At 42.5% G+C, this 22,519-nt stretch overlaps 1 protein-coding gene across 4 annotated transcripts in view; it reads left to right on the top strand.

Annotated features, from left to right (window-relative positions):
* The window catches only part of SLC41A2 (solute carrier family 41 member 2), a 99,961-nt gene that overhangs the window by 41,734 nt on the left and 35,708 nt on the right, over positions 1–22,519 (top strand). For all 4 annotated transcript variants that reach the window (XM_084649849.1, XM_084649848.1, XM_084649847.1 and 1 more), the window contains 3 exons: positions 7,388–7,534; positions 18,078–18,225; positions 21,824–21,903. In XM_084649849.1, the coding sequence (XP_084505975.1) occupies positions 7,388–7,534; positions 18,078–18,225; positions 21,824–21,903 (375 nt within the window). The remainder of the gene's footprint in view (positions 1–7,387; positions 7,535–18,077; positions 18,226–21,823; positions 21,904–22,519) is intronic.

Genomic DNA, 22,519 nt, shown 5'->3' with positions numbered 1-22,519 from the left:
TAGAGCCATCCTCTTTGGAACCCCCTTTCAGGTAGTTGAAAGCAGCTATCAAATCCCCCCTCATTCTTCTCTTCTGCAGGCTAAACAATCCCAGCTCCCTCAGCCTCTCCTCATAAGTCATGTGTTCCAGTCCCCTAATCATTTTTGTTGCCCTTCGCTGGACTCTCTCCAATTTATCCACATCCTTCTTGTGGTGTGGGGCCCAAAACTGGACACAGTACTCCAGATGAGGCCTCACCAATGTCGAATAGAGGGGAATGATCACGTCCCTTGATCTGCTCGCTATGCCCCTACTTATACATCCCAAAATGCCATTGGCCTTCTTGGCAACAAGGGCACACTGCTGACTCATATCCAGCTTCTCGTCCACTGTCACCCCTAGGTCCTTTTCCGCAGAACTGCTGCCTAGCCATTCGGTCCCTAGTCTGTAGCGGTGCATTGGGTTCTTCCATCCTAAGTGCAGGACCCTGCACTTATCTTTATTGAACCTCATCAGATTTCTTTTGGCCCAATCTTCCAATTGGTCTAGGTCCTTCTGTATCCTATCCCTCCCCTCCAGCGTATCTACCACTCCTCCCAGTTTAGTATCATCCGCAAATTTGCTGAGAGTGCAATCCACACCATCCTCCAGATCATTTATGAAGATATTGAACAAAACCGGCCCCAGGACCGACCCTTGGGGCACTCCACTTGATACCGGCTGCCAACTAGACATGGAGCCATTGATCACTACCCGTTGAGCCCGACAATCTAGCCAGCTTTCTACCCACCTTATAGTGCATTCATCCAGCCCATACTTCCTTAACTTGCTGACAAGAATACTGTGGGAGACCGTGTCAAAAGCTTTGCTAAAGTCAAGAAACAATGTTACTTAAGATATAAATCCCAGGAGAGTACAATCTGTCTGAAGCAGACAGATGACAGTTGGATGCCCTTTGCACTCTTCAGGCTAAAAACTAGAATCATAGTAACGAAATTGGATCAAAAAAAGAACCTAGGCATAGATTTTCCTGGATATCTGTCTTTTCCAAGATGTTTAATTTGTGGCAAAACAGCTGTGTTGAAATTTGCTCCCTCTGTTTATTATTGTTAAACTGGTTTTGAATTATGACCACAATTCTGGCCCACTTCTTCATTATACTTGCCCATAGCTTGTCATGTTCTTTAAAGGAGTTTTAAATAAAACCTTACACCATATTCAATTACCCATCTAGCATTTATACCTTTTATTGAATCTCTTAATGAAGCCATGTTTAAGTTTAAGTTTGAAAAAGTATGGTGCTAATTGTGTCCACAGCAAAAGAAACATTTAAAAAAACAAATCCTAGAGGGCTTTAAGTCAGACAGTGTGATGGGATATGATATCCAATCACATGGCACTACGGTCATGATTCTCTGTGAACAGAAAGAGTTGGTTTTAGATTCTAAGCTCTTAAGATGGGAGATGTCTTTATTTTTTAATTTACCACTGTACAATATACATTGTCAGTTCTTATTTGTGACTGAGTGACCAATATTAGCCTTAATAACACACACTGAGGTGGGTTTCCAGCAAAATGCCAAGCCTGAGACAGCTTTCTTAGACTTATATGCCACCTACAAAGCTGTATGGAGAAACAGCCTTTTCCCGAAAGCCAGTACAATTATCCCATGCACTGTGACAATAATCTTCTTCAGAGAAGTTCTGATCAATCATAGATTTCACCTTTTCTTGGGTGACCCGTTCAGTAGATCACACGCTCTGTACGGTAGCCCACTACAGCGATCAGTCTTAGCGCTGATCCTGTTTAATATGTACCTTCCCCAAACATAATTACAGAAATTTGTCTTTGCTGATGACATTGCTCTAACTACACAGGCAGAAAATTTATCTATCGAAGAACAAATCCTAACTAAGGACCTGAATACCAGGAAAGAATATTGGTGGCTAAAACCAGACCCCACCAAGACTGTTGTGCCAACACTTCATCTAAATAATCAAAAGGCTAGGGTGGAACTGCATGTGGACTTCTGTGACCAGCAGATAACACACGATACCATCCTGAAATATCTTGGTGTGACATCTGACCAAAGCCTCACATACATCCAGCACCTGAAAAATATTCATGACAAAATAAAGATGTGTGTAAATCTCATTCAGAAACTGGGAGGAATGACCTGGGGAACTGTTGCAAAAACTCTATGGAACGCTTCATTGGCCCCTTTTTATTCTACCACAGAATACTGCTCAACCATATGGATACATAGCTTCCACATATCACTTGTCAACTTTCAGCACTGCCACTCGCATCATTACGGTACAGTAAAATCAACACCACAGCTGTGGCTTCCAGAAGTGGCGTACATCCAACCCCCAAAATTTATTGCGATGTGAGAATCCTTCAGAAATCGTATTATATTCAAGGAAGCAAGGATCTTCCAGTATATGAAGTCCTAAATAACATACCAAGATTCTGACTCAAATCCAGAAAATCCTTTTTTGGCTTGCAACGCAAGAGTTTGAAGACTCAGACAGAAGTTCAATGGCAAGCAAGGTGGAAGGATACCAAAATCCCAAGCAAACATCTCATCAGGGACCCAACCAGAGAGAACCCAGTGGTTTTTCATTCCCACAGAAAATATGGTCCACTTTTGAACCACATCTGCACATCACAAAGCAGATGGGCCTACCTCCTTCATAAATGGGAACTGAGACAAAATCCTACTTATGACTGTGGAACAGCGTGGATAAAAATCAATGATTTAAAAAAAAAATTAAAAAATCAGATTTTTTTAATTTAAATTGCTTTTTTCCTCAAAAAGCATTTTATCAAAAAAAATCCTATCTAAAAAGATAGTTTTAATTAAGATACATTATAGCTCAAAGATATCTCATCATGGAATAGGGATTATAAGTTCTAATTCTTTAGTATAAGACAATATATTCATGTAATGTTTAAGAAAGTTTTGTAAATGAGTTCCAATAGTTCATGAATTTAGGGACCCAATCTTATGGGATTCCAGGGGCTTCTGTATAGATTATTTAGGTTAATCTTTCTATCTACCCAATGGGACTCAGTGCTGAGTCTAGAAGATACCATCAGAGATGCTTAGTTTTGCAGTTCTCAAACTGTGAATTTGTGTCTCCAGAGATAACATGCTTGTTAACAGCAAAAATATTTTAAAACAAATAAATAATATATAGAGGTGAGAAATAACAGACCTCAACCCTATTTTCCCTCTGCAAATGTGTGTACACAGAGTCAGTCCCTTACCTCTCTCCAAAAGTGCAAAGTTTCAAAAAGTTTAATGAATAGAAGATTGTTGGGGGCAGAATAGATCTGGACAAGGAGAAGAAGTCTGGAGATAAATGTGAGAAGGGAGGGACAGGCAGTTAGAAACAAAAGTGAAACTGTTTTGAGCAGCATATTCCAGAAGTCTTGAGGTCTTTCAGAGTGTAGCCTTCATTGATTTGAGATCTACCCTACCATTCTCTCACTAGAAGGGAAAACCTATAACGGCAGCAGGCTGTAAAAGAGACCCAGTATGGGAGTATTTTAATGAAGTTCCTCTATCTGTGGGTAAGACAGGCATGCGTGCAAAATGCAAACAGTGCAACAAAGAAATGCAAGGCCTGGTTGCCTAAATGAAACAACATCATGAGAAGTGTTCCTTCTCAGGAGGAAGCTGCATTGAAGATGATGAAAGGAACATGTCTGAACATGCAGAATCTTCAGGTTGGTAAACTTTATTTCATACTTCTGTCTTAAGGACTGCCTGTCTTCCTTCTGAACTATTCTTGAATTCTCATGTTTGAGCAAAAAATATGGTTACTCTATGGTACTATCATTTTAGATGCAGTTGTGATAAACAATAAATAGGTAAAATAGGCAGATCTTCCTTTTACAATTTCACCTTTAAAGTAGTACTGAGTGTCAGTGAATGCAATGAGTAATACTAAATGAGCAGTGTAGTAATAATAATTAAATAACTGCATTGACTTATTTTGTTTAGGAGAATTCATCCTCAACATACAGGATTCTGAAGACTATCCACCCTCAAGAACACCATCATTTTCTATAGTTTCAGAGTTGTCTGCCAATGATAGTGTTTCAGTCACATCATGTATGTCACATAGCCATAGTCTATCACCTGTAGCAAAAAGAAAAAAAACCTCCATCATCCAGAAACAACCATAGATAAGTTTGTGATAAGAACCAGCAGATTACAAAAAGAGGTAATTGATGAAAAAATTGCCTGGTTTGTTTATGCAACAAACTCTCCTTTCCGTATGATTGAGAACCCACACTTCATTAACATGGTTCAGTCATTAAGACCAGGATACAGTCCACGCAACGGAGCAGATGTCACAGGCAAATTGCTGGAAAAAGCATATGAAAGAGAAATTGAGCAGTGTGCAAAAGGTCTAGAGGGTCAAATTGTTAACCTGAGTCTTGATGGGTGGAGCAATCTCCACAATGATCCTGTTGTATGTGCTTATGTGACAACAGAAGAAGGGAATGTCTTTCTTACAGAAACAATTGCTACATCAGGAAATGCACACACCGCAGAATACTTACAAGAAGTAGCAGGAAAAGCTATAACAAACTGTGGAAAAAAATTCAAATATCTAGTATGCAGCTTGGTCACAGACAATTCTGCAAATGTATCCAACATGAGAAGAAATTATTTAGAAGAGAGTGAAGAGAGTCCCAAGCTAATAACATACGGTTGCAGTGCTCATTTGACGCACCTCCAAGCCAAAGACTTCAGTGTTCCAGAAATAAAGGCTAATGTTGTTGAAATTGCAAAATACTTCCATAACAACCACTTTGCAGCAGCTGCTCTGAAAAAAATGGGAGGAACCAAGCTAACTCTCCCACAAGATGTGTGATGGAACTCAGTAGTGGACTGTTTTGAGCACTATATCAAGAATTGGCCTAATCCGATGACCGTTTGTGAACAAAATCGTGAAAAAATAGATGGCACTGTCACAGCCAAAGTTCTCAACATTGGGCTTAAGAGAAGTGTTGAACACATGCTGAGTACCCTGAAGCCTATTTCTGTAGCCTTGAACAAAATGCAGAGAAATAGCTGTTTTATTGCTGACGCTGTTGAAATTCGGAAGGGACGGAGTGAGATCTTAAAAAGAGAAATGTGCAATTACAGAGTTAAATTACAAGCATTAAAAAAATGAACGGGACAAGCACTGTCTCCAGCTCATTTTCTTGCAAATATTCTCAATGCTCAGAACCAGGGACAAACCTTAACTGCTGTAGAAGAAGAGTTGGCTATGACATGGACATCCAGCAATCATTCCTCCATAATGCCAACTATAATAAACTTCAGAGCTAAGGGTGAAGCATTCAAGAAATATATGTTTGCTGATAGGGTGACCTGATGTCCGATTTTATAGGGACAGTCCCAATTTTGGGGTCATTTTCTTATATAGGCTCCTATTATCCCCCCCCCCCGTCCCGATTTTTCACACTTGCTGTCTGGTCACCCTATTTGCTGATGATGTTTTAAAGAAAGTAACACTTTAAGTAAGAAAGTAACTGGTGGAAGTCACTTAAGCACTTGGATTCAGAGACTGTTGAAGTGATAACCTCACTTTTAACAGCAGTATCTTCTTCTGCTGGTGTAGAAAGAATATTTTCTTCCTTTGGACTAATTCATTCCAAATTGAGAAATCGTTTGGGACCTGAAAAAACAGGAAAGCTTGTTTTTCTTTTCCAGATTATGTACAAACAGGAAAATGAAGGTGAAGACGACTGAGTTAGCTGCAGAAGCCAATATTTTAAGTTTCTCATGTTGACCTGGCTGACATAGTCAATTTTAATTTTTGTTTTTTTTAAAAAAAATTTCATTTAACTATTTTAGTTAAAAACAATTTTAACAAAAACAAACCTGATTTTAAAAAACTTGAAAGTTTAACTAAATTCAAAAATTCGTATGCTTGTTTTGTTAAAATATTATATGTTTGCTGTTGAAGAAAAAAATCCAGAATACATGATGATGTTGTTTTAGTTAAATAAAACAATTTAAATGTCTGTCTGGTGGTGATCTCCTCCTAATACAGCATGGCAGGAAAATCCTCCAAATATTAATGATTAACCTGCTGGAATTGGAGATAGTTCACCTCCCAGTGACTTCATAAATATCTGCTTCAGTTATCTTTGGTAAATGAAATAATCAAACAATCATTCATTTTCTGATATAGCTATAAAACTCATCTGAAGAATCTTCAAAATAAATCACTTAAAATGTATAGTATGTACCTTCTAAAAATGAAACCTACGTCTGTCTCTGAGTTGTGAAGAATATGTATTAAGGTTATAACTACCAACAAGAATGTATTATTATGTAGAAATCCATGATTAAATTGAGTCTTCCTGACTAGTGATTTAAGGAGTAGAAGAAATTAATTTAAAAAATATGTAAATAATGTTAAAAATAATAGAATAAACACAATTGAAATCTCTTCAGAGCTTCTCTTCTCTCTTAGGTCTACTGGATGATGAGAGGGAAAATTCTTTTCAGTACCAAATAATATTGCTAATGTAACACTGTGAATAACATTCTTGACAGGCATTTGAATACTATAGGGAAATTACTCTTAAAAAGAATTTCAGTGTTGCTGTTTTTAGAATGCATACTAACTGTTGACCTCTGTGTAAAGTGTTGTTTTGATTGACTGTGTAGCTAATAATGAATTTTTTTTTAAATTACACAGTTCAGTGACTTGTGGCCAAGTTTCTGGTAGGACATTCTGAAAAAAATGTGTGCATCTGATAATAGCTAATGCATATTTATTGAGTGATGAAATCTTTGACAGTTCATTCAGCTAGACCAGGGGTTGGCAACCTTTGGCACGCAGCCCATCAGGGTAATCTGCTGGCAGGCCGTGAGACATTTTGTTTACGTTGACCATCCTCAGGCACAGCCCCCCACGCCTACCAGTGGCCACGGTTCGCCGTTCCCAGCCAACGGGAGCTGTGGGAAGCAGCGCAGGCCACAGGGACATGCTGGCCACCACTTCCCACAGCTCCCATTGGCCAGGAACAGTGAACTGCAGCCCCTGGGAGCTGTGGGCGGCCTTGCCTGCAGACAGTCAACATAAACAAAATGTCTTGTGGCTCACCAGCAGATTACCCTGATTGGCTGCATGCCGAAGGTTGACGACCCCTGTACTATACCTAATTAAATAACCTCATTTGAAAAAAAAAAAAAGAAGAAATAAAATAAATGTTGTTGAGTCAAGTGGGAGGAAGCATGATCTTAGGAAAAAGACACAAGCTTGTAGTTGTCAGGAGCTCTGGTTTTGATTTCCAGTTTTTCCATAGATTTCCTGTGGGATTACGATGTAGATAAAGATTGACATGTTTTCTTCTTACCTTCAATCTAGGCATAATAATGGTTGGAGTTATTGTTGGATCAAAGAAGACGGGCATAAATCCTGACAATGTTGCTACACCTATTGCAGCGAGTTTTGGAGACCTTATCACTCTTGCTATACTAGCTTGGATAAGTCAGAGTCTTTATGATTGCCTTGGTAAGTATGTTCCTAACTACATTTGTCTTTGAGAAGCTCTTCTTTTGTTGTTGTTAAACATTTAAATAGATACACATTCTTTTTGACACCAAATGATAGATCTTTGGTTGAAACATTAGGGCAGAGCTATTTATTCTTTTAAAGATAAACAGTATCTCAAGCCACTAGCTGCAATCAGTTGAAGTCCCTATTTTTCCCCTTCCCAATATGTTACTATACTAACCAGTCCAAAAGTGTCCCAGTCACTCAGCACATGTACTTGTCACTGAAACTCCTGAACTAGCTCCTCTTCCTGTGAAAAAGAATCTGGCTTTGTTAGAGTTTCTGAATGTCCACTTTCAAATCAAATCTTAACCCTCTCCAGACCATTGGTTGACTTGTCACATCTGCTCTGGTAGTTACTTGTTTCTTTGTTGGCTAGCTGTTTTTGGGTATGTCTACAGTGGCAGAGTTGCAGCACTGGCCGTTACAGTGCCACTCAGAGAGCGCTGAAGGGAAACCGCTGTTGTGTGTTCACATTGTCAGCTTCCTGCACAATAGCATATACACACTTGCGGCACTTGCAGCGGTATTCGGAGCGTTGCACTCTGGGGAGCTATCCCACAGAGTATCTCTTCCTCTTCTGCCACTAAGAGTTGTGGGCAGGTGGAGGGGAGGTCCTGTCCCAATGCCCCATGATGCATTGTTTCGCATCTTAGCAATGCCTGTGCTTCCATCCGCATTTGGTGCCGTCTTTCAACGGTTTGTGTACTGCGCACTCTGCCTCTTTGGTCTGCAGGAATGGATCCTGAACAGTAGACCAGTATGCTGCTCGCTCTGACTAACACATTATGAGTGGCAGTGGAGTTATTCCTTAAACTACAAAGGCAAGAGGAGTGCGACATTGATTTTGCTATGTATAGTAGCTATGTCACGAGATTGCCTGTGGCATTAACAGAGGTGCTGACCACAATGGAACGCTGCTTTTGGGCTCGGAAAACAAGCACGAGTGGTGGGATCACATCGTCATGCACGTCTGGGGTGACAAACAGTGGCTGCAGAACTTTTGGATGAGGAAAGCCACATTCGTGGGACTGTGTGATGAGCTTGCCCCAGCCCTGCGGCAAAAGGACATGAGTGAGAGCTGCCCTGTCCCTCGAGAAGTGCGTGGCAATTGAACTGTGGAAGCTGGCTACTCCAGACTTCTACCGATCGGTCACTAACCGATCGGTAGAGCGGAGTGGGAAAGTTGATTGTTGGACTCGTTGATGGAAGTGTGCAGGGCCGTTAATCGCATCCTGCTCCAAAAGACCATGACTCTAGGCAACGTGCATGACATTGTGGATGGCTTTGCACAAATGGGCTTCCCTAACTGAGGAGGGGTGATAGATGGCATGCATATTCCAATTCTGGCCCCAGACCACCTAGCCACCGAGTACATTAATCGGAAGGGATATTCCTCTATGGTTCTCCAGGCGCTTGTGGATCACCGTGCGCGTTTCACAGATCTTAACGCAGGCTGGTCCAGAAAGGTGCATGATGCACACATCTTTCGGAACACTGACCTGTTCAGGAAGCTGCAAGCAGGGACTTTCTTCCCGGACCAGAAGATCACCGTAGAGGAAGTCAAAATGCCTGTTGTGATCCTGGGAGACCCTGCATACCCCTTAATGACGTGGCTTATGTAGCCATACACGGGGCACCTTGACAGCAGCAAGGAGTGGTTCAACAACAGGCTGAGCAAATACAGAATGACTGTTGGGTGTGCTTTTGGCCATTTAAAGGCCTGTAGGCACTGCCTATATGGGAAACTGGACCTGGCCAATGACAATATTCCTATGCTTATAGCCGCGTGCTGTATGCTACATAATATTTGTGAAGGGAAAGGTGAAAGCTTCTCTCTGGGCTGGACCACTGATGCTCAGCTCCTGGAGGCTGAATTTGAACAGTTAGAGACTAGGGGTATTAGAGGGGTGTAGCATGCTGCCATAAGGAACAGGGATGCCTTGAGCCAGCAATTTGAAGCTGAAAGCCACTAATATTTGTTGCTATGTTCGGGAGTGCAGTGCTTGTAATGCTAGGAAGTGATTGTGATTGGTGCAGACGATGCACTATGAAGGTTTAAGATAGTAGTGTGTTGCTTTGAAGGGCTCTGTTTGCTTTCAATTAATAGAATAAAGATTGCTTTCAAACCAACACAATTCTTTTATTAAAAAATAACAACCGGAGGAGAGAGACAAACAAAAAAAACCACATCAGCACTGAGGGGGATGGGGGAAGGGAAGGTCCCAGGAGGATGGGGGGTCCCGGGACGCTTAAAGATTTGTGTATGTCCAGAGATCATATCCAACCTTCTCCTTTTGAAGTACAATGCAGTGGGCACTGTACTTGGGAAGGGCTAATCTGCAGAGGGATGGGTGTTGAGTGCAGTGGGTACTGGGAGTCCGCAGTGCTGGAATGTGACAGGGGAGGAGTGGAATGCCGCGGGTACAGACTGGAGCCAGGAGGTTGATAAGAGTGTGTTGGCAGAGTCTGGGGGGCGCATGGGAAAGAGTTTTGCGACAGAGGCTGCAAGGGAGGGTGGACTTGGAGATGCTCGGTTTGCAGTGCTTGTATCGCCTGGAGCGTGTCTGCTTGGCGCTCCATAATGTTTAAGATCCGCTTCGTGGCTTCATTCTGGCGTGCTGTGTTCTCCTTTCAGTCCCTCTTCTCACTGTCCCATGACTCCTTCAGTTCCTGTTTTTCGGCCACGGAGTGCATCATAACCTCACGCAGAAAGTCCTCCTTAGTTCTTCATGGCCACTTTCTAATTCTGCGCAGCTGTTCAGCCAGCGATAACAAAGAGGGAGGCTGGGCTTCCAAGGTCAACTCTGTGAAGCCAAAAGGCAACATTTTACAGAAGCAGTATTGTCTGAAACACACAGAACACTGATCCAGTGATTTAAAACACAGCCACTATTCACATACCTGTCACTAACTGCCTGTCCCCAGGCAAGCACATATGAGCCACAAGATCCCCAAAATGGTGAGTAGCTGCAGGGGCAGGGGAAATCAGTGTTCCCGGACCCTACATGGCTCTTGGAGAGAACCAGCAGTGTAGGGGTGGCCTGGTAATCATTCCTGTCCCCATATTTTCCACAGGCTTTGTTCATTATGGAAGATATCTCGCTGCTGAGGGTGAGCAGGGAATCAAAGGAGGGTCTTCTCCAAGATTGCGGCTTCCACCCTGGCCCTTATGCAGCTCACCTGTGTGCAGCAATGGATCCTCCCCCCCCCCCCTCCCAGTGTCTGCAGAGTGGTGCGGTAAAGTTACCCTTAATGGAGCAAGAAACAAAGCAACTCTGCCAAAGAACCTACAGCAGTGGATTGCCCAGTATCTCCATGAGATTTCCTGGAGATCTCTGAGGCAGATTCCCGTGAAGTGAGGGAGTCAATCAACAGCCTGTTTCGCCGCTCAGACTAGGCATGTGGTGGTAAGCACATCATACAGACACAAGCCTGCTTTCTGCAACCCTCCTGCCCCCAACAACTTACTTCAGTGATTCCCAAAATCAAATCCACTTACCAGGAGCCTCCTCTCCAGTTTGCGCTTCGCCAAGATCCAATAGCTGTGACTGGCTAGCCTCCTCTGGGGTAGAAAAGCACTCCTGGCTGCATGCATCTCTGACCTCCCAGTTGTCCTCTGCCTCTGGGTCTCCCTCCACATCCTTGTCCCAGATTTCCTCCTCCTGGCTCGGTCCACTCTCAAGTGGCACGCAAGCCACCCAAGTATCCTCAGTGGCCTTCGCAGTGGAGGTGGGGTCGCCACCGAGTATCGCATCCAGCTCTTTGTAGAACCAGCAGCTCGTGGGCGGAGCACCAGAGCAGCGGTTTGCCTCCCGCGCCTTATGGTAGGTGTTCCGCAGCTCCTTCACTTTGACCCTGCACTGCAGTGTGTCCTAGTCATGGCACCTTTCTGTCATGCATCGTGAAATCTGTCTGTAGGTATCATAATTCCTGCAGCTGGAGCACAGCTGGGACTGGACAGCCTCCTCTCCCTAAATGCTGATGAGGTCCAGCAGCTCGGCATTGCTCCAAGCGGGGGATTGCCTGGTGCGTGGAACACGCGTGGCAACCTGGAAAGATGCGCTGAGACCACTGCACGCATCACTGAGCAAACAGGAAGGAGACTTTCAAAATTCCCAAGGAATTTACGGGGTGGGGACGACGGTTGATCACCTGAGGGCAGGGCAGTAGAATTCAAACTGATGACCAGAGAGGCAAGAACAGGCATTCTGGGACACCTCCCGGTTGCAGCACTTGACCAGGGTGTCTACACTGGCACCGTGGCCCTGTACCCCCGGCGCAGAAAGCTGTATGCCTCTCATCAGGATGGCTTTTTTACAGCACTGCAACTGTGCAGTTTCTGCGCACTGAGTGGCTCGTCAGTGTGTACACCTCGGAAGTTACAATGCAGAAAGCTGGTTTACTGTACAGAAACTTGCCAGTGTAGACAAGGTCTTTGTGTAGAGGTCTGCTTCTGTTTTTGAATGGTTTGTGGTTTTAGTCATCATTAAAGTGCCTAGAGTCAAGGCTATATATTTATACATGCAAATCAAATATCTTGATAAAATAAAGCTAAAAATAGCATAAACTGGAAAAATTAATCTATTGAAATAACAAAGGACTCTTGCTATTCCCCAAATTGCAACAAAATATTGGGCTTTTAAATTATAAACGACCTAACTTGTGGGCATCATCAAACTGGTCTTAACTTTTTACTGCTTTTTCCTCTGGGAATCACCACTGCTCAACAGTAGTGATTGTTGCTAGCTGCTCCACAGAATGGTGCTACTCTTCCCTTGTTGTCTGTGTTTTGTCTGTCTTCCGAGGATAGAAAATTATTTTCTGAACCTAAACTCGTCGATTTTATAATAGCCCTGTACATGGCAGCAAGGACTGCTTAACCATAACACTGACTTTCTAATTCAATCTTAAAAGATGAAAAGTGGAGAACTACCATGAGATTAGACCCACCACATAAATGAGGTCTACAATGAGTCCTACTGACTACTAACCTCAAGTGGCAGTGTTTTAACACTGTCAGGTTGTTGGCCAGAGTTGCATTTTGTCTGGCTTCCCAGTGACCTTTTTTTTCCCCTCAGTCATCTAGGAGTTGAGATTGGTAGGCTATGAACATGTGAATCACACATCTATCTCTCCCAACTCACTTTGGTTGTGGACTGGTCATGTTTTTGCCTATTTTTCTACTTTTATGGCAGAACTAGGGTTTTTATGTTTGTATAGCTCTTGAAACTATTACTGTGGATTCTAGGACAGGGTCGGCAACCTTTGGCAAATGGCTCATCAGGTTGATGCACTGGCAGGTCGTGAGACATTTTGTTTATGTTGACCATCCGCAGACATGGCCCCCTCACGGCTCCCAGTGACCGCGGTTTGCTGTTCCTGGCCAATGGGAGCTACAGGAAGCAGCGGCCAGCACCTCCCTGTGGCCCACGCTGCTTCCCGCAGCTCCCATTGTCAGGGAATGGTGAATCACAGCCACTGGGAGCTCTGGGGAGCCGTGGCTGCGGCCAGTCAACGTAAACAAAATGTCTTGCATCCTGCCAGCGGATTACCCTGATGGGCCGAATGCTGAAGGTTGCCGGCCCGTGTTCTAGGACCTGGGCTGCCTGTTTGAGTGAGAGGAATAGAGTCAACTCATACTGAAGAAGGCTCAGTGTCATGATGTTCACCAGACTGCAGATTCCTTTTTACAGGAGCATGCTAATAGCTTAGCGTTAGATTCTTGCTGAGATGTACACAACCATGGCTTTTGAAGTTCTTCTGATTGTCATGTATGGCCAAGAATATAGCAGAACTCTGAAAAAGAAGAATCTTGGCCAATTTTAACTGTTCTTTCTCTGCTTCTGCAGCCATCCAAATCATTTGCTTACTGACATTGAGGAGTAAGCTGTGTACATAAATGCTTGAAAGGATGCTCTAGAATACTCAAATGGCATTTCGTCATTTCCATCTTTCCTTCCTTAGGGCCGCTTCAGAGATACTGCCCTTTTCATGGAACATATAATCTATCTGGCTACTTCTGAGATGACTGCATCTACCCTTGGGTTCTTTGTCATTGTCTTTGTGTTCTCCTTTTATAGGGGATATAGAGGGTTTTAATTTGCTGGTGAGGAATTCCTGTCTGGTACATCCCTCACACTGTTACTCTGTCTAATATGAGAATATACAATAAAGCCCTTGAAAGGATTGCTAGAGTTTAATTTCTCAAGAATAGTAATGTCTCACTTCTTATAGTTTCAGGCTTTCAGATGTTTTTTTTGGTAGAGCTTTTCTTGAAAAGATTAAGTTCTCTTCTTTCATGGGACTGAGAATCAGGAATGTCTTGGCGTTCTTCATTTCCTATGATTTATTTGTCCACTACTAGCCTCCTGCCTTTTAGGAAATCTTCTCAACATCAGAGCAAGAAGAAGTAGGAGTGGTAACGTGGCCCATTGTAAAGAACCTCATACTCATCAAGGTAGTAATAAAGCAGGGTGAATTCACTTCTCCATCTTCCTCTGAATATACTGTACTTCCCTACAAGGCTGACTGCAGAAATTTACTGAAGTGAGACTTAAATTCCTGGCCTCCATTAGCATAGGGAGAATTGCCTCAGGAGGAAGAGACTGTGAGGGGAGAAAGAACTAGTGGTGATTGCATACCTTTCTGTGAAAGGGTGTGGTCCCACTTTTGATTGATCATCCTGCTCTGTGATAGGAGGGACTAAACGTATGTTGTCTTTGCCACGGTGCTAGAGCAAGTGCCACCATGTTTTCGTCACACAATGGTGTTGTGAAGCATGATGAGAATGACAATACAATGCAGAACAAATATAGAGTTGGGTGAAGTCTTTTTGCTTGGAATGCTTCATGGAAACATAATAATAAGGGTGAATTTTTTTGCGTGTTTTTGTTTTCTGAGAATTAATAAACTGAAAAATCTACATGCTTTCAAGATTTCATGAGTTTTTCAGAGATGGACCCATCAAGACAATATATTTCAATATAAATCCTCTTATATTGGATTTTATGTAATAAAAAAGTTACATCTTCAGTTAATAAGAGGAAATATACCCGTGTGTCTAGACTGATATACAAGGACTTTAAGAGATAATTATCAGGTATTAAAATATCTCGTCAGATGCTTATGCTTGTTGAAGCATTTAATCAGCTTTGGGGTAGCCTTCAGGACCCTGCCACCTTAAATGCTTAGAACCCCTAAGCCTCCTAAGTCTTTGTCTACACTAGACAAATGAGTGGTGTTATAAAACACATTAACTAATATTTTAATTATTCATATGATCAGTTAAAGGTAGTTAAATAGTGCTGAAGCTCTGTATTCTGCTGTAGAAGATGTACTACTTCACTTCTACTGACTACTAACAGGTTAGATTAGCTGCCTTGATCAAGTGTAATTTATTTCACATGAGTAGTAGCACTGCCTATTGGAACACTAGAGGGCTCTGTAGGATCATAATTGGGAATAAAGTCTGTACTCTTTGACTACAAAAGTTTTAGTATGCAAAGGGTTTGAAATTCTAACACCTAATTTATTAAAGTGAAAAGTGTATCTGTGTTGTTGAAGCTCTGATAAAATCATTTTTAAGGATTTGGAAACTCAGTTTATAATCTTCAGAAAATGAGGATTTTCCTCACAGAACTTTGTGTTAATGCCAAAAAAATACATGTACATGTCCTGGTGCTGTCATGAACTTCAAAAACACTGGCTTTTCTTTTATTAAAGATAGAAAATTCAGTAATGTCTCTTAACCTTCCCAAATCTCTATTAAGAAGACAAATTATATTGGTCCCTATTATCCTATGAAGATTTTTAACTTTACTGAGAAGTATAGTATCTCCAATTCATATTTGTCTTCCAATAACGGTTGCATTTTTTTGAGTGGCATTAGATTTATTATTCAAGTCACTGTAGATAAACTGCACACTGGATAAATGTGAAGTGTATGTTTCTTGTAACGGAAGGCTGATTGAGATCACAGTTTTCATGGGGTCGATGAATGAATGCATAGAATAAATGAGGGTTCATATGAAACTTCTTTGGGGTCCTTGTACACCTTTCTTTAGCTAAGACTCATTTCACCATGTAATCTAAGTACTAGACAACTATTTTCTCTATTTACTGTGTGTTTCCTTTTTCTTCTTTCTCTCTGGTGGTGGTACTTTTTTTTCTCTCTCTCTCAATCCCCCCCCCCCCCTCGTGGATTGGCCATGCAGGGAAGATGGCACTGCTATAAAAGGGCCTCATAGAAGAAGTGGATCTTGAATTTAGTCCTGAACAAGGTCAGACTCTGTCTGAATTTTTCTAGTAAACTGTTTCATAGCTAGAGTCTCGCAAAGCTCAGAATATTCTGCTCTCTATTTCCAAAAGTCTGAATCTAGACCTGAGTGGCTGCATTGTCATTGTTAGAGCATCACAGACGTTCATTCATAATCCATCATGACAGTCTCTGAGATACTTTGTTCTAGCCTATGAAATGCCTTGTGTCTTTGGACTTCTTATTAAATAGATAGGTAGCCAGTGGAATTTAGAGTATTGGTAGTGGGCAGCCACTTGCTTTAATTTTTGGATGGTCTTTGCCTTTAAGCCCACGTAGGTGAGTTGTAGTAGTCTAGCCTAGAGCTTGAAAATTGACTAATATGAAGCTGAGACCACCTTATCATTTGCCCTTCCCATATTGCTAAGGTAGTCATGGCCTCCTGATGTTTGGTTGTGACCCCGTCCCTAAAGAGAGACTAATGACCTAATGCAGCTGTGAAGCAGAAATAAAAAGTTTTAGGCTGACTGTATGCTATACTAGACTTAATTTTCTTAGGAACTGATTGTATGGTCTTCTCCTTGGAAGTTCCTTCCTTTGATGGTATCCTAGTATTTAGTTTATCTACACAGTTCTGTTTATGCCTGGCTATTTATATGGAGTAGGCAAATGACATTTCATATTTTTCCCCACTCTTCAAGGAATTGAAGTGTGTGTGAATACTAAAAGGTGGGGAGTAAGGGTAGGATTTAAAAAGCACTGGCCTAATTCTATTTCCTTTGAAGACTCACTCTTGACTTCAATGGGAGCAAAGTTAGGCCAGTTTTGAGCACCCTTCTGAAGTTTCATAATGCTTTTTGATTAATTGGATATAAACTTTATATGACAGCCTGTGTCGATTTGTATAGCTGTATATCTGTTCCATACAGTTATTGTTAACTTCAAAGTTTACTCAGTTCAGCCTGTGAGAGCATTGATCGCCAGCTGTGGGTTAGTTTGGCTTCTTGAAATTTGTGAGGCAGCCCCTGCAGCTGGCTATTTACACAGCATTTTTGAAATATTACTGTCTTGTTGTGTTGCAGAGGGAATCTATATTTGTTTGAACTGTAGTTCATGAATCATTTTGTACAATAGCTTTGACTCTAACTCTAGAGTTTTTCTTTGTGTTGTCATTCAAAACTTGTTAGGGATAAATGTTTTGCCCAAATTTTGTACATGTGGGCAAAATACAGCTGATTGTTTAATACTAAAAAGTGCTTTATTTTTCATAAAATTAAGCATATGCAAAATAGTATTGGGGCATTACAATGTAATTTACATTTATTTGCCATTAAGTGACTTATACCGTTATTCATGTTGTTGGTGCATTAGGAAATATAGCATCAATGGGACAACTTATGTGGGGAAGGACTGCAGGACTGAGTCCTAAACTCATTTATGGATGAAAACTGTACTCTTTCTGTGCAGACAGACTACAGTTTGTATAAGCAAATTCTGCTTTATAAATATATTACCTTACTGTGGAGTCCCTGTTCTCTGCTGTTTTTCTATGAATTATGATGCAATTTTGATGAAATTCCTGCTGTTGTATTTTTAAGCATTACACTGTGCAAGCTGGTTATATGTAATTTTAAAAATGAGCTACTCAAAGTAAAAACAAAAGGCATTTTGGTATTCTGCTCAGAACTGTCCTAAATATTTAAAACCTAGCATGAGTGATTCATATTCATAATAATAAGCACTATGATTTAATCAGTTAAGGCTTGCTTTTTCTGTAGAGCTTACTTTGCAAGCTATTGTTGGGGGAGGAGGAAGACTGTGTTCTTATTTGTTTGTTTAAGTTGAATTAATAAATGAAAACTTGATTTCTACTTCTCTAAAAAAAATTAGAGATATGTATCACAAAGTTTGTTCTGTTTTCCAGGTCTTCTTTATCTTCTCTAACATAGATACACAGCGCAGTGTTTACACTTAACAAAAAAAAACCCCAAACCCCTCCCAAAACAAAACACTACACTGCACATATTATTTGTCCCCTGGGCAAAGGATGAAAGAAGGAATGTATGTGATATTATTCATGTCACATAATGCTCTACTGGAAGACACTTGGATACTATGGTGATAAGGACAGTATAAAAATGGATAATATGTAGAACAGAATTCCATGTTAAAGTTTAAATTCATTGGGGGGAAATTTGTAGGAACCCCAAAAAGGCTAAATCAAAGTTTTGTTTTTTATTTTAGAGACATATTACTATATATCTCCTTTAGTTGGTGCCTTTTTCTTGGCTCTGACTCCTATGTGGATTGTAATAGCTGCCAAACATCCAGCTATAAGAACTGTTCTCTATTCAGGATGGGAGCCTGTTATAACTGCTATGCTTATAAGCAGGTAAGTAATTTTTTTTAATTGTTTCCTGGTGCTCCCCTATCTGAATCTACCTGTTATTCCTTGTCTTATTAAAAACCACAAAACTTCATTAATGCAGAGTTAAGATTGTCCAGTGATGCCTTGTGCCCTTCCAGAATGTGGAGAGTAGCTAAACTTAAACCTCTGAAAACCAGGATATACTGTACAGAGTTGAGGTACACCTCTCCCCTGCAATGTATACAACCTTAGCTCTGATCTCCTAGAGCTGGCAGTAGCCACTGAGAATGTTCAGTAAGGGTGGTATAAAGATTAAAAAATACTAAAGAAAATGGTGGATTTTTCCATCTCTCTAAGTCTTTAATTCAAGACTGGATGCCTTTCTGGAAAGTTTGCTTTAGTCAAATACAAATTATTAGGCTCAAAACTTGAAATTCTATGGACTAGATAATCTAATGGTCCCTTCTGGACTTAAAATCTATGAAGTCACAATTAGCAGAGAAGAGGAAGGACTAAGGGAATTGTGCCCATTGTTTATGTTGTGTTCCACAGATTTGGATTCCAGCAGTTATTTGCATGCATGCCCTTGCATTCACTTTGTTAGGTGTCGCTGTGTTGAATGGTAAAAGGATTAGTTGGAGCGGCTTGCAGATCTGTGACTGTGCTGTGAACAGAGGTACATGTTGTACCTTGAGAGAGGAAGTGTGCCTCATTTCAGCACTAAATTTTATGGGTTTTGTCAGTAGCAGTCTTCTTGCCATGGGGATTGTCAGCAGTTTGGTGGCATACATCAGTGGTTCTCAACCTGTTTTCATTTGCAGACCCCTAAAAAATTTTGAGTAGAGGTGTGGACTCCTTTGGAAATCTTAAACATAGTCTGAGGACCCCCCAAGGGTCTGCGGACTACAGACTGAGAACCAGTGGTATGCATGACAGTGGTCTCCAAGGCTTAGTGAAGGGCAGGGATGGCGAGTTATACCTCCATGTGGTGCCTTAGCATCAGCAATATTCAGAGCCCAGAAGCCCAGCTCCACCAATATTTGGGGCCAAGTGTCCCGCCCGGCCCCACCTGCTGCCCTCGCGTGCCTCCCCGGGCCCTGGAGCAGAGCTCCTTGCCTCTGCCTCTTTCATGTGGCTCCATGCTGCCTCCCTGCAGCAACTGCTGCTGCAGGGTCCTAGTGCCCCCCATTTTAACTGCCAGGGCAGACTGAGCCTGCCCTTCCACCTCAGACCCTTCCTTTTCCGGTGGGACGCTCCACCAGCACAGGGGGTCCCCCACCTGCAGTCACCGCTCCTGCCCCATACTGGGCAAGGAGGCAGCCCCATCCCCCACCCCCAGTGAGGCTACAGTTAGGGGCAACAGCAGGGGAGGAGGCACACGCAGCACCCCCTGGCACCCACCACGGGGGAGGCAAGGGAGATTCCTGGACCTGAGAGGGGCCCTAGGAGCACATGCAGTGACAGTGGTGGGGGTGAGTGTGCTGCTGGGGGGGGAGGGGAAGGGGGGCTCCTCCCCCAGAGCTCGCTGCTGCTGGCAGGGAAAGGGCTGGGGGGAGTCCTCCTCTCTGGCCCCTGTCCCGGAGCAGCCTGCCTGCACCCCAAACTCATCCCCAGCCCTGCTCCAGCCCAGAGCCCACACCCCTAGCCAGAGCTTTCACCCCCCCACCGCACCCTAACCCTCTGCCCCAGCCCTGAGCCCCTTCCACCACCACACACCCCTCATCTCCAGCCCCAGCCCTCCAGAGCCAGAGCCCTCATCCCCCCAACCCTCTGCCCCAGCCCTGAGCCTCTCTAACTCCCCAAGCCCCCCAGCCCCAGAGAGAGCCCTCACCCCCACACTTCTACTCTCACCCCGAGCCCCTCCCATACCCCAACCCCCTCATTCTCAGCCCCAGACAGAGCCCTCACCCCTATATCCCTACTCTTGCCCTGAGCCCCTCCCATACCCCAAACCCCTCATCTGCAGCCACACCCCACAGCCCTCACCCCTGCACCCCCTCCCATCCCCAAATTCCCTCCCAGAGCCTGCACCCCAATCCCCTGCCCCAGCCTAGGGCCTGCACCCCAGACCTCCTCCCCCACCCAAACTCCCTCCCAGAGCCTTGGGCAGATGGGGGGCGGAGTTTGGGCAGGGGCGGGTTCTGGGCACCACTAAAGTGTCTACAAACCTGCCACCCCTGGTGAAGGGTAAATAAAGACAATGTCTCAGAAGGATTCACCTGGACAAGGGTGAAGGGGTGGTAACATTCAGCAAGACTGGGGTTGTTTGTGTGTTTTAGGCTCCCAGGTATGTCTGTACTGTGGTTGAAGGTGTGATTGCATGTTGGGTAGGCCTAGCCAAGGTGAACTGCTAGCAAGGGTATAGGGCTGTTTAGCTGGTGGGTAAAATTGAAGTGCCAGGTCTTCACTAAAAGAAAAGGAGTACTTGTGGCACCTTAGAGACTAACCAATTTATTTGAGCATATGCTTTCATGAGCTACAGCTCACTTTATCGGATGCATACTGTGGAAACTGCAGAAGACATTATATACACAGAGACCATGAAACTGTGCTTTTACCTTGGGATAGTTCTACATGTTAGTTACCTCAAGTTAAAAAAACCCTCATCTTTATTAGCAGTGAAGATAAAGCCTGAGCTGCACAGAACAAAAATAAATGGTGGGAGAGAGGAGGAGCAGCAGCAAACGGGGGAAGGAGACTCCTTTTCAAGCCTGAGCTGTGGGGTCATGGTTGTAGAAATGGCAAGGGAGAAGGAGCTCAGTTGCCTCTGGTGAAATGGGCACAAACTCCCTCCTCAGGTCCTCCTACTTGTTGCTCTGGCCCTTTTGAACTGCAGCAATTATGGGCTGGATGTTTATGAAGAGGGAACTGAGGGCTGGAGGAAAGACTGTTCTGTGGGCCAAATGCTTGATAGCTCTGCAGGAACTTAAAATTTGCCAGGGATATAGTGCTCAGGTCAGAGGAGAGGATCTATTTTTGTCTACATCTTGTTTGTAGCTAGAGATCTGTGTATTGTATGCTTACAGTTGTGGAGGTGCAGCTTGTTTTGGGAGCATGTGGACTGTGACTGGAACATTCAGAAAATAAAGGGACAAGTCCTCACTGACTGGGCAGGGACTGTCTTATGCTATGTTTGTATGGTGCTGATCTCCATCGCTGCCTCTAGGCAGTCCTACAATACAAATAATAAACGATGCTGGTAATTCTAACGTGTGTGTTTAAAATAGTAATTCTCCATGACTTATAAATCTGCTAAATCTGAAAGGATTTTCACAAGGCCAGTGAAAGGTACCTTTTTGACATCAGGACCTCCCTTTTCCAAATATCAGGTTCCTATTTCAAACGTCTCAGGTGCAAAAGCTGTTTTTAAAAGGAACATTGATTAAACTGTGTGTTTTTCACTAATAATGTCCTCAAGAGCAGTGAAACTGTATGCTCAAACTTTCCTTGAAAAAGTGGGGGCTGGCGGGATGGACAGTGAGAGAGCAACATTTTCAGGTCACTTTTTGAATAAGTGTTACTAAGAATTTTGAATACTTAAAGATTGATTGATAGAATTTGAAAAATAAATATTGGTGCACCTGTTTGCTTTCTTCTAAATGTTGTACTTTATATTTTTCAGCATTGGTGGCCTTATTCTGGACACAACTGTTTCTGATCCTAATTTGGTTGGGATTGTTGTTTATACTCCAGTAATCAATGGTAAGGCTGTAATATGATTATTTTATAATAAATATCAACAAATCTCTATACATGTTTTATAAAAGATTATAACACTAAAGTTCAGCTGCAGTGGGTGGGTATCTACTACATTAATTTCAAGTTGTAACTTTGGTGTCAGAAACAGGGTAATTTAAAATAATAGCAGTGACTCTTGGTTTTCTATACCAGAAACATCGAAGTGCATGTGAGAGAGAGAGAGGAAAAACAGGAGGCTATTAGTACATATTTAAAGTTAGTATAAGAAAGGGGGAAAGTTGAAAGAAATCATATACAAATACTGTTTTGAAATTATTATATCTGTTAAATATAGGATTCAAAGATGTAATTCTTCAAGGGTTTTCTCTTGGATATATGGGGCAAATTTTCAAAAACAGTCACTTAAACTCCATCTCCAAAATATGCAGGTACAAGTATTAAGTGATAATAATACAGGCAAAATATAGAAATCCTAGAGCAAGTTGGGTGTTGGTTCATATGCTTGCCTATATGTGCAACTGCATGTACAAATCAAACACTTTGCAGCCATGCAGATATATATTTGTGAACATTAATTAGGTCCATTAATTAAATGTGGATATTTCCTAGATTCCTGTTT

The sequence above is a fragment of the Lepidochelys olivacea genome, assembly GCF_965140295.1.
Source record: "Lepidochelys olivacea isolate rLepOli2 genome assembly, chromosome: 1".
NCBI classification, from domain to species: Eukaryota; Metazoa; Chordata; order Testudines; family Cheloniidae; genus Lepidochelys; species Lepidochelys olivacea.
Note: the sequence above shows the minus strand (reverse complement) of the source record. Positions and strands in the feature narration are given on the sequence as shown.